At 38.1% G+C, this 17365-nt stretch overlaps 1 protein-coding gene across 6 annotated transcripts in view; it reads left to right on the top strand.

Moving 5' to 3' along the window:
- Positions 1 to 17365, top strand: part of LOC116261273 (heavy metal-associated isoprenylated plant protein 5-like) — a 111153-nt gene that overhangs the window by 12494 nt on the left and 81294 nt on the right. For 3 of the 6 annotated variants that reach the window (XM_050079439.1, XM_050079438.1, XM_050079437.1), the window contains exons 4-5: positions 237 to 306; positions 390 to 485. In XM_050079439.1, coding sequence (XP_049935396.1) covers positions 237 to 306; positions 390 to 485 — 166 coding nt within the window. Of the gene's footprint in view, positions 1 to 177; positions 307 to 389; positions 486 to 12100; positions 12276 to 12387; positions 12527 to 17365 lie in introns of those variants that run through there. The other 3 variants (XR_007574186.1, XM_050079441.1, XM_050079440.1) reach the window with 3 other exon arrangements.

Raw genomic sequence — 17365 nt, 5'->3', positions numbered from 1 at the left:
TGGGTTCCACGATTGCAAGCTTAGTTCCTTGATTGTTTCTTTAAGATTGTGGTTGTGTCTTGTTTCGGAACTGTCTTAAGATTTCCTGTAAAACTCACACAATTTCCTGATTGTGTACGATCTAACTATTTTCAAATTTTCTGTGTGGTAATCCATTTTGCTTCACTTTTTTGGCAGAAAATAAGAGCTCTATTTCCTTCTGACTACAACCCATTTTATGCTGGATTTGGGAACAGAGACACTGATGAGCTCAGCTACAGGAAGATTGGTATACCAAAAGGAAAAATATTTATTATAAAGCCCAAGGTTAGATCCCTGATTTGCCAGCTGCTAATATGTTTCTATTTTTGTTTAATTCTAAATGATCTTCTCATGTTGAATTTGAGCAGGGTGAAGTGGCCATTGATAATTGCGTTGATTCAAGGTCATATTGTTCTTTGCATACGCTAGTGAATGATATGTTCCCCCCAACGTCTCCGGAGCAGGTTTGTTTCTCTCCACTTTTCCTTTTCTTTGCCCTGTTTTGGGTTATGTGCTTGCTTTTTGGCTGCCTATAAACAGTGGAATCGATGGTCAGATTAGTGTTGATAAAGTTGTTAATGATAATGATTGGTTGTTGGATTAGTGTTGATAAAATTTTTAGGCTTGTTGCTGTGAATCGATTTTGCAACTTGTCTTAGTGGAAATAGCTTTCATGGGTAATGTTGAATGATCTTATGCATTATATCATGTTGAACTTGGTTTTTCTTGTATATTTCTTAATCAGCGTGCTCTGTATATTTCTTACTGTGGTGGACATGATTTTCAAATATTTTTATGAAATACTGAATATTTTTTTACTTTAGATGACATCTACTATGTTAGGAAGTCAGCAGTATGTTTTTTTTTTTTTTTTTTTTGCTTTGTGTAATATTTTATTTTTTATATTTTCTGCTTTCCCAGCTGAATATCTTTGCTATAGAGAGCCGAGAGCTCTGCAACGGCTTTGTTTCAAGTTGTTGGAGATCCCAACAGCTCATGTTGTTTTCTGTTTGTTGGCCGATCAAGCTCTTAAAGAGCTATTTTGTGAGATTCTTAGAAAATCAATTTTGCAATTCAGAAGTGTGATACCTGTTTGTGAGATATTTCGTTTGTTCACACGGTATCGTAGCTTGGCTATGTGTGATTTGTTTTGTTTGTCAAGTTGGGGCTTCTTTCTCAAAAAAAAAAAAAGGAGACAACCTGCTGCTATAAATTTTCTTGATTGATTCTAAATTAGTTGTTGACTCATTTGAAGATCTGGGTCAGTACCAATTGCTGTGGCAATTAGAAGACTGGTTGTATATGTTGCAGTTTTTGACGGCAAGTAGATTGAATCTTGTTGCTGCTGATTAGGTTGAGAGGATTGAACTGTCGTGTTTTTCATTCCTAGTGTGTTATATCTCGTCCATATGGGCCCTTCCTTCACAAAGTCCTATATTTTTTAGGGGAGTTCCAAGGCGAATGATTTCTTGTGATGTTTAGATTGCAAAGACCATCCTAGTCATTTTTCTACTTCCAACCATAGGTCACTTGGTTTTATAAACGTACTCTTTTTGAAGGAAAAGGGAAAATAATCTAGGCAATATATCGCTTGACGTCAAGAATTTTTAGTAACCCTACCATTTTGAAAAGCAATTTTGCTGCACTAGGATGTACCTTCGCTTTGTCTTAGGTATTCCTTTGAGGGTAAAGGAGGAAGTTTCAAGCCATTGCTGTCAGTCAATTGAAGGAGAAGACTGGAAAGATTCTTTGTGTGAGCTATGAAGATGAGTTCAGTGATGTCGAGGAGCTCAAGGATTAGGAACTGCTATTCGCCTTTGCAATCAAACATCTGCAAGAATCAAACATGAAAGTGCGATGAGGTGGAAGCCCGAGCGTTCTTTGAAACCTTGGCAGGTAGCAAAATGAGTGTTGAGAGATGGGCTCGGGGCGAGTGTAGTTGTTCCTCTGGGTTAGTAATCGAGAGTACTGGGTATGCATAAAGGTGATTTATGTATATTCCACGAAGATAACAGCCTATGAACGTTTTGTCTCGTTGAAACTCACGAGTTGAAGTGGGTATGACACGTGACAAAGCTACACAAAACCATCAAAGAGATGGCGTTCTGTAGTAGCCTTTGGGGTGGTGACGGATTTCCCTCAAAGGTGAAGGTCGGCCTAAAAAAAAAATCAAAACAAAAAAAAAGACAAGCAAGAAAAAAAAGCAAGAAAAAGAAAAAGAAAATCAAAGACAAAAGAAAGCAAGAACAAAAAAAGTGTCTGCCAGGGGATTAAGAACATGAAGGCTGAAGTCTCTAGCATTGATTGAAAATCCTTTGTGGGTGAATGATTTGAGGTTAATATCCGCTCCTTTTCTTTGGTTTCCTATGAAGCAGAGAACAATTTCTTCATGCTCATACCTTGAAAATGGAAGGAAGTCCCTTTGTTAGATTCGATAGCATCGGCGCGATTTCAAATCCTAATACTTCATCGAATACGTCAGGTAAAGTAGTTGACTAGAGTACTTATTGTGTATAGTCTAGCATATTAGGAACATGGGTTAAAGTAGTTGTTGTGGTTCCATGCTTGTTTGAATCTTAAATAGTAGTTCTTGTTTGATTCGTGTTATTTTCATTGAGAATTTGATTCTTTGTAAAACCATGTATCTAAGTTGCACATGCCATAGCTATACAGAGGTATGTTTAAGAAGAACTGTGAATGTTGGAGATGTTAAACCTTGGTACTGATTTCTTGAGTTTGTTGGTCTTCACTAGGATTGTGAGAAGTTAGAGCATATGTTGATTGATTGTATTTCTAAAAGGCCCAAACCAAGTTAGTTAGCTGAATTATATTGCAAACATATTAATTTTTGATTTGTTTTCTCACTGTTTTGTGTTTGATAGTTAAGGTTCATCACTTGTTCACTGAACTTATGTATGTATTTATGTTCTTAAGGTGTTGCTAGTTTTGATAGTCTGTTTTTTAGTTTAAGATAGTTCAGATTTTTTATTGATCTGAGTATTATACTTTGCCAAGTTGAATTGTCTAATAGTGCTTTTGCTCGGTTTAGTTTTCAAATTTTATAGAAGGTTAGTTTCTATACCATCATGGACCATCTCTTGTTTGAATTTGGCCTGAAGAGAGTTCTGTCCTTTCTTTTGACCTAAGATGGGAAGCAATTTCTATATCAAGTTAGTTTCTTCCAAACCCTGCCTTTCTGCAACATTGTTGTCGAAACAAAAGAAGACAATTGGGGAACCATGGTTCTGAATGGCTATAACTTTTGATCCCAAAGTTACGTTTGAGATTTATAAATTGGACTATTTTCTTGGAAACTTCAGCTTCAAAATGAGATACATTTTGTTAAATTTGGACATCATTTGCCATTCCTAATCTCTATTTTTACAGAAATCTCTCCAACGAGGTTCATGACAGTCTTACGGTTTTATTAATCATTCAATTTTGTACATTCTCTTTTCTCATTGTTGTGTGTAAATTTTTATATCTTTTTACCCTCTCACGTTATGTTTTTTTTTTTTTTGGGTTTTAAGTTTTGACTAACATTTGTGGAGCATTGAAGATATTGCATTCAGCAATGGAAGAAATTACCTTTGGATGTCATTCTTACCCTAGTGGGAGTTCAGTTTTGAAAACTTTGGTAGCCACATTTTTGTGTTTCTTGTTGCAAAATATCATTTTAAAAATCCTTAACCATAAGGTCAGATCAAGTTTTTGGCACCATTGGCTACGAGTGGCATGTTTTACAATAGATATTCAATTGACTTTGCTTGATTGTTATGTTTTGCTTTCTTTTATTTAGTAAACATTGATTCTTAACATAGTATAGTTAGTCTGCATAGGAGTCACTTCTCTGTTGTTTTAGACTCACTTGTCAATTTTTTCTTGCTTTTTCACTACTGGTAGTGATTGAGTAGATGGTATCCTTCTTTGTTAGTGTAGAAACACACACCAAGATGGAGAGAAAGAAAAGGAACACACAATATACGTGGAAAACCTCAAAGAGAGGCGAAAAACCACGGAGAAGCTCTAACCTAGGTGCACAACCGCAACCCTAGGAGAGAGAAAATGTTATTCCACTTAATCAACTATTACACCATAAGTGGGATTAAATAAGAGGGAAAAACGCCTAGGGTACCGAGCCACTCTCGGTACCCGTGCCCATGGGACCGGGTCTGGATCCAGACCCGGTTCCCTATACATGATATGTTAACACTCCCCCTCAAGCTTGGCATACATGTCAAACATGCCAAGCTTGCTTACATTTTTCTCGAATTGAGATGTACATAAGGCTTTGGTTAGAACATCTGCAATTTGATCTTCAGACTTCATATAAGGTATGATCAACTCCTTTGAATCTATGCGTTCCCGTATGAAGTGGCGATCAATCTCCACATGTTTAGTTATGTCATGCAGAACGGGATTATTCGCAAGATTAATTGCAGACTTGTTGTCGCAGTACATCCTCATCTTCTCTTCTGTTTCAACACCAATATCTGTTAGGAGAATCTTTAACCATAACATTTCTGTAACTCCCATAGCCACAGCCCTGTATTCAGCCTCAGCACTGGATCTAGAGCATACTTCCTGCCTCTTACTTCTCCAAACAACCAGGTTACCCCCAGAAAGATGTAGTACCCTGTGGTAGACCTCCTAGTATCAGTACATCCTGCCCAATCTGCGTCAGAGTATCCTTCAATATTAAGTTGGTCTTGCTGAGTATAGAGTAATCCTTTTCCTGGGTCATTCTTTAGGTACCCCAACACTCTTTCTGCACTTTTCCAGTGACAATCAGTAGGAACATGCATAAACTGACTCAACACATTCACAGCATAAGTAATATCGCATAAGCCTCCGAGGAAAAGAAACGTTCGATCCATCCATTCTTTGTCCGAGTACAAGGCATGATCAGACCCACAGTACCAGTCATCATTCACATGGTAGTCAAGTTCCTCCCACTTAGTCTTTAGGGCTGCAAAGAAGGCGGCTACAGACAAGTCACCCTGTTTAAGAGAGTATATGCTACGTTTGATTTGGTACGTACGCAATACTCTCTTCTTACGGCCATACATCCGTGCAAGCACAGTCCACATGTCGTAGGCAGTCGATTTACGCAAGATCAAAGGCTGAATATCTGCAGAAACAGAACTAATAATCCATACTTTAACCTGACTATCTTCCAACATCCAAGTAGCCCATCGCGGATCAGTTTTTGAAGGTGCAGGCTTCTCCCCAGTAATGTAGGGCAGGCGACCACGACTGGTTATCCCAATTTCTAGGGCAGCCGACCAAGAGAGATAGTTATCCTTGTTCAGCCGGATGGAGGTGACTTGAACAGGCAAGATCTCGCTCTTGGTATTGCTGCCCGAGTCTAGGGCATCATCGATCTTGAGGGACATCTCCTCGGCCATCACAATCACCAAGGAGAAAGACTACCCAGCACCAGAGACGACGAACAAGAGGCAGCGGCGCTGGACGGCGGCGGTGTGGAAGAGAGCGACGGCGGCGCTGAAATGGGCGACGGCGGTGCTGGACAGCGGCGCGGCTGGCAGCGCTGGACGGCGGCGGCGTAGCAGCGGCAGAAAAAACGGCGGAAACAGCAGCGGCAAAGAAACACGGCGGAAACACGACTATCACACCAACGATCTCTCACGCATTTGCTCTGATACCATGTAGAAATACACACCAAGATGGAGAGAAAGAAAAGGAACACACAATATACGTGGAAAACCTCAAAGAGAGGTGAAAAACTACGGAGAAGCTCTAACCTAGGTGCACAACCGCAACCCTAGGAGAGAGAAAATGTTATTCCACTTAATCAACTATTACACCATAAGTGGGATTAAATAAGAGGGAAAAACGCCTAGGGTACCGAGCCACTCTCGGTACCCGTGCCCATGGGACCGGGTCTGGATCCAGACCCGGTTCCCTATACATGATATGTTAACAGTTAGCATACTTTACATTTGTTTTTCATGTTATTTCTGTCTTTCTGCCCTGTGTACTTGAGCGTTGCATGTTCAGCTTCTTTGCAAGCATAATAGAGCAGAAATATTTTGTGTGCTTATCATCTTGCATATTATTATAGTTTTTTTTATTTTTCCACGTTTTTTACTGATTTTAAGATATTTCTTTCATCAGGAAAACAAATTGTCTTCAAGGACTACCATTCTGTTCAAGTTTTCTAGAAAATTTGTGCTGATTTGAAAATCTGATATAGATAGCAAAATTATTCAAAAATTTTAGATTTCTGGTTTTTGAAAATCTTCATTGGAGTAAAAAAGCAATCAGTTTTGGTATCAGCTCTTTACCTTTTAACCAAGATTGACTGACATACAGAAAAACATGTTGTGGATTGGATTCTAGGGGTTTTAAGAGGTTAGTATGATCCATGGCCTGGATTGGTCCTGGGCTAGCATCAATCCCACCCCCATATGTTTGGCCTCTGTCTTCAAGGCCCTTAAGGTGAGGTTGGTGGATCCCAAATGGTGTGGCATGTTCTTCCACGTGCTTCATGGGTTGTTGAGCGCCTTCTTTATAAATTGAGCTAGACTTTCCTGTTTGGGGGTGGGAGTCTGTCGGTCTTGCTAGTTTTGGTTTTGATTTAGTACTTGGGGAGTTCTTGCTAGTTTTGGTTTTGATTTAGTACTTGGGGAGTGACGCTGTTGAGTATGGCGAGGTAGTGGGGTTTCCAGGGGATGGGTCAGGTCCATTGGGATTAATGTGTGTTTTGTGCATTGGGTTAAGACTGGTTTATGGAGCGTTAATCTTTCTGTCTCCTTCTCCCTTTCCCTACCTAGTGTCCTATTTATTTGTCAATCGTGTCCTTCTTGTTAATGTTCATCTTTTCCTTTTGTCGGTTGTCTTCTTTCTAAGTTACTGATGGGTTGAAAATGTGCTGATTTGGGACTCAGCCGGCCCTAAGTACTTTCCTAGTCATACATTTGCAAGGAATTTATATGCAATTCCAGACCCTTAAATCCAATCTTCATTATCTACCCAACATGTTGGGAAAGACCATATAAAGTCTGAAGATATAATGCTACGCTTTGCAGCTTTCTTCTTTTCTTTTTCTGTATGCATCAATTTGTACTACTGTTGCTCAATTTTTGGCATGTTTGTGTTATTGCCATCCTCCTTTTGTTATTTTCTCCATGGCTGGGCTTCTTTACCCATTCACCGAGCCAATAACCAAAGGCAATTCAATATTTTTTTGGAAGATCGTTTTCAAACTGCACTTTAGAATGGCAAGGTCACCATGTGATGTATACCAGTAAAAATGTTCAGAAGTTAGTGGTTAATATATTGAGAATTGCAGTTCGTAGGTTAGTGGGTGTTTTTTAGGGGTTGGCTTTTGGTTTCTGGCAAAATTTGAAGCCACATGGTTTATAGAGTATAGACTCATGTTGTGGTAAACAAGGACTGCCTAATTTTTATCCTCAATTATGAGCATTAGATCTTGAATGGCATAAGCTAGAAAGTCCAACATAAACTGTTGCCCGCTTACTCTAATCAGCGAGAATTCAGGCGAAAAGGTCTTAGGTTATGAGCTTTTACCTTTCCCTGAAAGCTGCTGTCTAAGGAGTAACGAGAAGGAGAAATGAGGGAGATCAAGACAAGGAAGAAATTTTATGATTTTGCAGGTCTGCTCAAGCCCCATGTTTATATGGGGGGAATCTGAGAAGATGCTGACGATTTTGGGGTTGACTACGTGGTCTTCTGAGACAAAATGAGAATGGAAATAAGATGCCTCTTCAAACAAGAATACCCAATATGTTGAGGTACAACACGAGAATTGCTGAAGAAGCACAACTACTTGGATTGTTGGATTAATTTGGAGAATTCAAAGAGATGGCATGTCAACATCAAGATAAGTTTTGTTGTGATAATTTGTCAGCTGCTACCCGTGTTAATATAACAGATCATTATGGTTGTTCAGTTGCCCGTGCTGATCACAAGATCAGTTTTGACACTTGAAAATCATAGCTGAAATGGTCTTCCTTTAAATCTAGTTGGATACTAGTCTTCAGTGTCTGTTTCAATCACTTAGAATTTTCCCTCCAAAGTTTGATTATAGCTGCAGGCTGTTTTGCCTTATGACTTGGTTTTGTATAGCTTCAAGTACTTCATGGCAGCTATACTAAGCATATTGATGTTGTTGGAAGGTCATGTGCAACATGTAGACCTAATAGGATGATGATGACGGTTAGCAAGATTTGCTTTCCTTTGATTAATAGGTGAGTCTCACTTCATGAAGGATGACCATTCCGCTTGCAAAGGTTTGAAAGCACTTGATGCGATGTACAGACAGTACAGACATCGCTCATTCAAATGTACCCACATTATGTTAGTGGATGGGGGATGGGGGTCTGTCGGTCTTGCTAGTTTTGGTTTTGATTTACTACTTGGGGAGAGAGGCTGTTGAGTATGGCGAGGTTGAGGGGTTTCAAGGGGATGGGTCAGGCATTGGGTTAGGACTGGTTTATGGAGCGTTAATCTTTCTGTCTCCTTCTCCCTTTCCCTTGTCCCATTTATTTGTCAGTGTGTCCTTCTTGTTAATGTTCCTCTTGTCCTTTGTCGGTTGTCTTCTTTCTAAGTTACTGATGGGTGTTGAAAATGTACTGATTTGGGAGTCAGCCGGCCCTAAGTATTTTCCTAGTCATACATTTTCAAGGTATTTATATACAAGTCCAGACCCTTAAATCCAATCTTCATTATCTGCCGAACATGTTGGGAAAGGCCATATAAAGTCTGCGCTTTGCAGCTTTCTTCTTTTTCTGTTTGCATCAATTTGTACTAAAATTGCTCAATTTTTGTCATGTTTGTGTTATTGCCATCCTCCTTTTGGCATTTTCTTCATGGCTGGGCTTCTTTACCCATTCACCGAGCCAATATTACTAGAAGGGGGCTTTGTTTTTGTTTGTCTTTTTTCGTTCCCCATTGTTGCCGTGCTCAGTGTTTCTAGTTCGTTTCTAGTTCATGTTCATGTCCTTTGTTTTCAACAAGAGATAGTAAATTGTGTGTTTCTTGTGGATAACAGACTTCAAAATGTCTTTCATTGTGATTTCTGCTGCTGCCGCCAAAGGCAATTCAGTATTTTTTCTGAAGCTCATTTGCAAACTGCACTTTAGAATGGCAAGGTCTCCATGTGATGTATACCAGTATATTTGTTTATGGTTGTAACGATGCATTTAGTGCAAGATCCCAAGTTGACCTTGACTGCATGTATCATGGAATTTGTTCAGAAGTAAGTGATTAATATACTGACTGAGAATTGCAGTTCGTAGGTTAGTGGGTGTTTTCTAAGGGTTGGCTTTTAGGTTTCCCTTGTTTGGTTTCTGGCAAATTTTGAGGCCACATGGTCTTAGATTATGAGCTTTTACCTTTCCTTGAAAGCCGCTGCCTAAGGAGCAAGGAGAAGGACGAGAAAGAAATTTTATTTTATGATTTTGCAGGTCTGCCCAAGCCCCATGTCTATATGGGGGGTGTCTGAGAAGATGCTGACGATTTCGGGGTTGACTTCCTGGTCTTTTGACTGAGATTGGAAATAAGATGCCTATTCAAACAAGAACACCCAATATGTTGAGGCACCACATGGGAAGCAACGCCTTGGATTGTTGGATTAATTTGGAGAATTCAAAGAGATGTCATGTCAACATGAAGATAAGTTTTTAAATAGTAGAAAGTTTCTCGGGAGTGTGGAATCTGACATCGTGAGAGGGGAAGGGGGAGGCGGGAACTGGTTCACTTGGCCTCCACAATGATACCCAAGATCTGTTTAAGTGCATCCCATTGGCAACAGCAATCCATCCTATCATTTGATTACAGAGATTTTACTTTTTTGCGGGCATTCAAATTCAGAGGAATAAGCAGGTTTTGGGATTTTCCTGGCCTTCGCAACAGCCACCAGGTAGTGGTTGCTTCCAATCAGCAGGTTTTCGGAAACAGCAAAAACCAAGTCCGATTGAAGGTTCCCATTTTGGGGATAATAAGGAACTATGAAATCGGGCAAAAAAAACAAGCTTCTAAGCAGGAAAAGGACTTTTGGACAGAAAATCGTTTGTTTGAGCTCTTTTACAAAGATCTTCTTTAGACCTAAAAATAAATTCTTAAACCAATTTATTTTGATGTAAAAACTGTGCTCAAAAGAAAAAATAGAGAGAGAATGTCATTCAATAGGTGCGTGGATGAATCAAGCTTCACTCCTAATTTTCTTGTCCTTAGATTGTAAGTCGCATCCTATATGAGCAACTGCATAATAATCTGAATTCTAAGAAGCTGATTGACCAAAAGTGTGCATTGAACCTGATCCATTCTTCATTAAATGGTGGGCAACCAAACCACCAAAATCCAAGAACGGTTGCCCTTTCTTGTAGATACTTTTCTGTGGGAACTGTTATGATGAACCAAAATCCAAGAATGATGCTTGAAGAAAATGTAACTTGCTCGATCAAGATTGAAGTAACTTTTCATTATGGTTGTTTCAGTTGCCTGTGCTGTTCACAAGATCAGTTTGACACTTGAAAGTCTTAGCTGAAATGGTCTTGCTTTGAATCTAGACAACAATCACTGTGCCTTGTGTAAGATTAATTGGATACTAGTTTTGAGTGTCTGTTTCAATCACTTAGAATTTTCCCTCCAAAGTTTGATCTTGTTTTGCCTTATGATTTGGTTTTGTATAGCTTCAAGTACTTCATGACAGATATACTAAGCATATTGATGTTGTTGGAAGATTTGACAAGGTCATGTGCAAGATGTAGACCTAACAAGGAAAGCAAGATTTGCTTTGCTTTGATTAATAGGTGAGTCTCACTCAGTATCATCAAAATTCGGTGGGAGAATCTCAACTATGGTTGTAAATGAGATGAACAAAGTAGGCTTTGTTGCAGCTTCGCATGTTAGCACGGTGATGCGTTGATTCCCTTCTTTTTTCCTCTCTAAGCAGCCGGTGTTTTTTCCATACTACAGAAGTCATGGACTGTTTAGGATGCCTCAGCTGCATACATCAGAGCAGCAGAGGAATAGGAATAGAAACTGTTATGGTTCATCAGCAACTTAGTAGGTAGCTGAAACCACTTGTATTTTCACCTATTGCTGCAGTTTTCTTGAGATAAAATCATGGACAAGAAAATGTGGGCAGGCTGCCATTTACGCACCCAATTTGAGTATCATTCCATACTAGACCTGTGTGAACAGTAACATTTGCATGCTGGTTTGAGGGGGGCTATAGCTTATTAGACAACACGTGCTTTTCTCAATTAGTGCTGCTTCTATAGTCTTCCCAAGGTTGCCTTTTCAGAACAGTCGCCTGAATGCTCACAGCGAGTAACAAGAGCACGGAGCACACTGGCAGATTCCTTGGGGAAACCTCAATGTTTTAGTAGTCTTCTCTTGTTCCCCAAAAATGTCATCTTTATTTGCTTGGAATTGCCGCGCTGTTTCTTTGAGGTACAAAAGGAGATTAAAAAGAAGAAATGCATTTAGGAATTTTTCATTTTTGGAACCAAACTATAATCTCAAAATTTTAACAAGGGCTAAAATATTAATTTTGAAAAATTTACATATAAATTTTTATTTAAAAAAAAATCTGAAGGGGACCATGTGCCTCCGCCCCACCGAACCGAGCAGGACCTATACTCTTTGAACAAATAAAATAATGTAATATGGCTCTTTTTTCTAGTTTGTAAATACCGTGACAATCATATTGATATTGGTCTTCTCTTGTAGAGATCCCTGGTTGCATTAGATTAGGATCTATCGATATAGGTAGCCAGCAGCTTTTAGACGAGAGAAATGGAGAGAGTTCAATAATGTTATTTTCAAATATAAAATCGAACTTCTAGGACTTTTATGGTAAACCGTAAGCACGAAGATAAGTCCAAAATTTTCCAGAATAAAATCTTAAAAAAATGCATAAAATTTGCATGATTTTAGAACCTTTTTTAAAACCATTGGGACTATCCGTGTTATTCAATAATGGAAAGCAAGGAAATTAATTTAAGAAACCAAAATGTTAACGCAACGGTCATGGTAATTTGCTTTCCTTAAAATGTAAACCCAGACAAAAGAGCCATATTACATTATTTTATTTGTTCAATAATGGAAAGCAAGGGGGTTCCCTCTCGATGAAACCCCCTGCCCACACACGCCCCTCCCTTTCCTCTCGATTGAAGCTCTCAATCGCTGGCTGCGTCTCCCGTCTTCTTCTTCAACTGCAATGCCACCCGTCTCCCTCCGAGCTCCTTCTCTTCTTCAAGGTATGCACTGAACCTCCTTTCTCCACTCCCTCTCCCTTTCTCTCGCTCATCTGAATAGGCCATGGCCCACACGAAACGCCTTTCACACTCATTCTTTGTCTCTGATTTACAGCGCTGACCTGCTGAACGAGGGCGGTCCAGCCCTAATCGCTGGTCGGTGTTCTCATATGAGGTCTTTGAAACGTCTACTTTAACCTGTTCTCTCTCTCTTTGGCTAGGGCTCTGCGTCTGCCATGGCCAACGCAGCTCTTGTATGTTATCTTTTTCCCGTCTCTCTTATTCATTTGTTGTCTTCAATGTGCTAGTCCTCAAGTTGTTTGATGAAATTCTTGTGTGCATCTACACTTTGTTTTTTTAGGCTTCAAAAACACTTTTTCTTTTTTCTTTTTGTATTTCATTCACAATGGAGTACGTTAAGTCTGTCATTAGTTTTCATAAGTGTATTCTCAGGAAATTTAGTTCTTTAACTTCCTTTTTTAATGTTATTCTTTGAGGCCTCCGAGGAGAAGCAGATTTATTTAACAATCAATATTGATTTTTTTCTTGTAGCTGTTAAAGTGAGTGAACATATATGTATGTAATCATCGTGTGATCATCGATTGTTTTTCAATCCAGTTATGTTATTTTCTATTTCTGTATATATTCATTCTTACGAGTTCTTCTTCATTGGAATGCCAAGGGATTGGTTAAATGAGTCTTGATCTGTGCCAAAAGTGGATGAAAAAGGTTATTGTGGTGGACATGATTTTCAAATATTGCTACGGATATATTTTCACTGTAGATGAAAATCTACTATGTTAGGTAGTCAGCATTATGTATGTTTTTTTTTTGCTTTGTGTAATCTCTTATTTTTTATTTTCTTGTCTTTGTAATCTTTTTTTTTTTTTCTAATTTCCTGCTTTCTCAGCAGAATATCATAGCTGTAGAGAGCCAAGGGCTCTCCAACGACTATGTTTCAAGTTGTTGGAGATCCCATGTTGTCTTCTGTTTATTGGCTGATCAAGCTCTTAAAGTGCTATTTTATGAGATTCTTAGAAAATTAATTTTGCGATTCAGAAGTGTGATAGATTTTCCTGTTTGTGAGATATTCAGTTTGTTCACATGGTATCATAGCTTGGCTAAGTGATTTGTTTTGTTCGTCAAGTTAGGGCTTCTTTTTCAAAGAAAAAAATGAGATGGTCTGCTACTATAAATTTTTTTGATTGATTCTGAAGATCTGTGTCAATTGCTGTGACAATTATTTTGATAGCAAGTAGATTGAATCTTGCTGCTGCAGATTAGGTTGAGAGGATTGAACTGTCTTGTTTTTCATTCCTAGTGTGTTATATCTCTTCCATAATGGACCCTTCCTTCACAAAGTCCTATATTTTTTAGGGGAGTTCCAAGGGGAATGATTTCTTGTGATGTTTAAATTGCAAAAACCATCCTAGTCATTTTTCTACTTCCAACCATAGGTCACTAGGTTTTATAAACGTACTCTTTTTGAAGGAAAAGGGAAAACAATCTAGGCAATATATCGTTTGACGTCAAGAATTTTTAGTAAACCTACTATTTTGAAAAGAAATTTGCTGCACTAGGATGTATCTTCGCTTTGTCTTAGGTATTCCTTTGAGGGTAAAGGAGGAAGTTTCAAGCCCTTGCTGTCAGTCAATTGAAGGAGAAGACTGGAAAGATTCTTTGTGTGAGCTATGAAGATGGGTTCAGTGATGTCGAGGAGCTCAAGGATTAGGAAATGCTATTCGCCTTTGCAATCAAACATCTGCAAGAATCAAACATGAAAGTGCGATGAGGTGGAAGCTCGAGCGTTCTTTGAAACCTTGGCAGGTAGCAAAATGAGTGTTGAGAGATGGGCTCAGAGTGAGTGTAGGTGTTCCTCTGGGTTAGTAATCGAGAGTACTGGGTATGCATAAAGGTGATTTATGTATATTCCACGAAGATAACAACCTATGAACGTTTTGTCTCGTTGAAACTCACGAGTTGAAGTGGGTATGATACGTGACAATGCTACACAAAACCATCAAAGAGATGGCGTTCTGTAGTAGCCTTTGGGATGGTGAGGTATTTCCCTCAAAGGTGAAGGTCGGCCTAAAAAAAAAAAAAAATCAAAACAACAAAGAAGCCAAGCAAAAAAAAAGAAGAAGTTAAAAGCAAGAAAAAGAAAAAGAAAAACAAATACAAAAGAAAGCAAGAACAAAAAAAGTGCATGCCAAGGGATGAAGAACATGAAGGCTGAAGTCTCTAGCATTGATTACAAATCCTTTGTGGGTGAATGATTTAAGGTTAATATCTGCTCCTTTTCTTTGGTTTCCTATGAAGTAGAGAACAATTTCTTCATGCTCATACCTTGAAAATGGAAGGAAACCCCTTTGCGAGATTTGATAGCATCGACGCGATTCCAAATCCTAGTACTTCATCGAATACTTCAGGCAAAGGAAGGTTATATCTTTTGCACACAACGTGCACTAAAATCCTATGGGCAAAAATTTGAAAATAAGAAGCCATTTCAAAGTTCAATTCTTTGAAAGGAAAACTTGACGTCTTTTGCTATAGTCCTAATTGGTGAGTATTCGAGGCAATACTACTTCTCTTTAAGTCATTTTAGTTGAGGTTTGGTCTTATTGTTGAGTGTCAACCTGGTTTAGAGTCTTTAGTCTTTGAGACCCATGTTCAATATTTATCTATGGCCATGAGTCAGTTTTCTGTAGTGAGTAAGTTGACTAGAGTACTTATTGTGTATAGTCTAGCATAGTAGGGACAAGGGTTAAAGTAGTTGTTGTGGTTCCATGCTTGTTTGAATCTTAGTTATAGTAGTTCTTGTTTGATTGTTAACTGTCGTGTTTTTTTCATTGAGCATTTGATTCTTTGTAAAACCATGTATCTAATTTGCACATGCCCTAGCTATGTAGAGGTATGTTTGAATGTTGGAGTTGTTAAACCTTGGTACTGATTTCATGGGTTTGTTGGTCTGTCCTAGGATTGTCAGAAGTTAGAGCATATGCTTATTGATTGTATTTCTAAAAGGCCTGTACCAAGTTAGCTCAATTATTTTGCAAACATATTAATTTTTGATTTGTTTTCTCATTTTTTTGTGTTTGATAGTTAAGATTCCCTGCGTTATAATTAAATTTTCATCACTTGTCACTGAACTTATGTATGTATTTATGTTCTTAAGGTGTTGCTGGTTTTGATAGTCTGTTTTTTAGTTTAAGATAGTTCAGATTTTTTATTGATATGAGATTCTGAGTATTGTACTTTGCCAAGTTGAATTGTCTAATAGTGCTTTTGATGGGTTGGTTTTCAAGTTAGTTGGTTAGTTTCTATACCATCGTGAACCGTCTCTTGTTTGAATTTTGCCTCCTTTCTTTTGACCTAAGATTGGGAAGCAATTTCTATATCAATTCAAAAGCTTTTTCTACTCAGTTTTCTTTTTATCAAATTTGGTGAATTTTAGAGTAGATTTAATGAGTCGAAGTCAGTTTCTTCAGTTTCTTCCAAACCCTGACTTTCTGCAACATTGTTGTCGAAACAAAATAGGACAATTGGGGAACCATGTTTCTGAATTGCTGGAACTTTTGATCCCAAAGTTATGTTTGAGATTTATAAAATGGATTATTTTCTTGTTCACTTTGGCTTCAAAATGAGATACATTTTGTTAAATTTGGACATCATTTGCTTTTCCTAATATTTATTTTACAGAAATCTCTCCAATGAGGTTCATGATTATTAGTCAATTTTGGACATCCTCTTTTCTCGTTGTTGTGTGTAATTTTTTTTCATCCTTTTACCCTTTCACGTTATTGTGTCATAGGAAACCATTTTGCATGTTTTTTTTTATATAAATTTGTTGAATATTGTATAGAATTTGTTTTTTTTCTTATGGGTTTTAAGTTTTGACTAACATTTGTGGAGCATTGAAGATATTGCATTCAAGAATGGAAGAAATTACCCTCAATTTGAAGGAAGGAATGGTTGAATGTTGATTTATTTCTTTTCATGTTGTTTTTTATTATCTTTGATGTTTAAACTCTTGTAGTGACTTCACAAATAATAGAGTAAGTTTCGTTTGGAATGGTCAACAAGGGCTGCCTAATTTTGGTCCTCAATTATGAGCGTTAGATCTTGAATGGCATGAGCTAGAAAGTCCAACAGTTTGCCCGGTTACTCTAATCAGCGAGAATTCAGGCGAAAAGGTCTTAGATTATGAGCTTTTACCTTCCCTTGAAAGCCGCTGCCTAAGGAGCAAGGAGAAGGAGAAATGAGGATCATTAAGACGAGAAAGAAATTTTATTTTATGATTTTACAGGTCTGCCCAAGCCCCATGTCTATATGGGGGGTGTCTGAGAAGATGCTGACGATTTCGGGGTTGACTTCCTGGTCTTTTGACTGGTCTTTTGAGAACAACTGAGAATGGAAATAAGATGCCTATTCAAACAAGATTGCACTCCTTCTTGTTTCTTGTTCAACCATTATTCATCTTAAGCCATATATATATCATTGTCTTTTTGTTGCTTTGTTTAGTCGCTCTATGCTCTTCCATCTCAATAAGAGCTGAGTTAGATTCCTAAGCTGAAGAGTTCTTTATATTTTTCTTTCTTTCCATTCTTAAGTGCTGCATTATGTAGATATACTATATTGGCCAGTTAGTTTATAAAACTATTTTTTTGGGCCCAGAGGCTTTTGATCTTTATGTCACTATTCTACAGATCAAGTTACAAACTTACAATAAAAAGCCCCACGACTATGCCTTTTTTGAAACACAAATTCAGTCTTGATATTGAAAGGTAAGAGGGGTTTGGTGGTTTTGTTAACCATTGTGGTATCTTTCGCTTGATACTTTAACCTATGAAAATGTTGGTTTAGGGCATTGTTCACTTCTGCCTTTGCTTTTAGAAACACACCTATTTTTTGCATTGCTCAAACAAAAATAATCTTTTCCCAACTAACCGTAGGTATTCAATGTGATAAAATAAGTACAATACTAAAACAAATTGTAAGATCATTTGTTTGTCTCTGAACATTGGAAGTTATATGCAACCATATGCAATTTAGTTGATTTCTCTTTTCTAATCAGTGAGGTGTAACCTTGTTTA

This window comes from Nymphaea colorata, chromosome 9 (genome assembly GCF_008831285.2).
Source record: "Nymphaea colorata isolate Beijing-Zhang1983 chromosome 9, ASM883128v2, whole genome shotgun sequence".
In the NCBI taxonomy this organism is placed as follows: Eukaryota; Viridiplantae; Streptophyta; class Magnoliopsida; order Nymphaeales; family Nymphaeaceae; genus Nymphaea; species Nymphaea colorata.
This window is presented reverse-complemented; position numbering and strand designations above follow the sequence as displayed.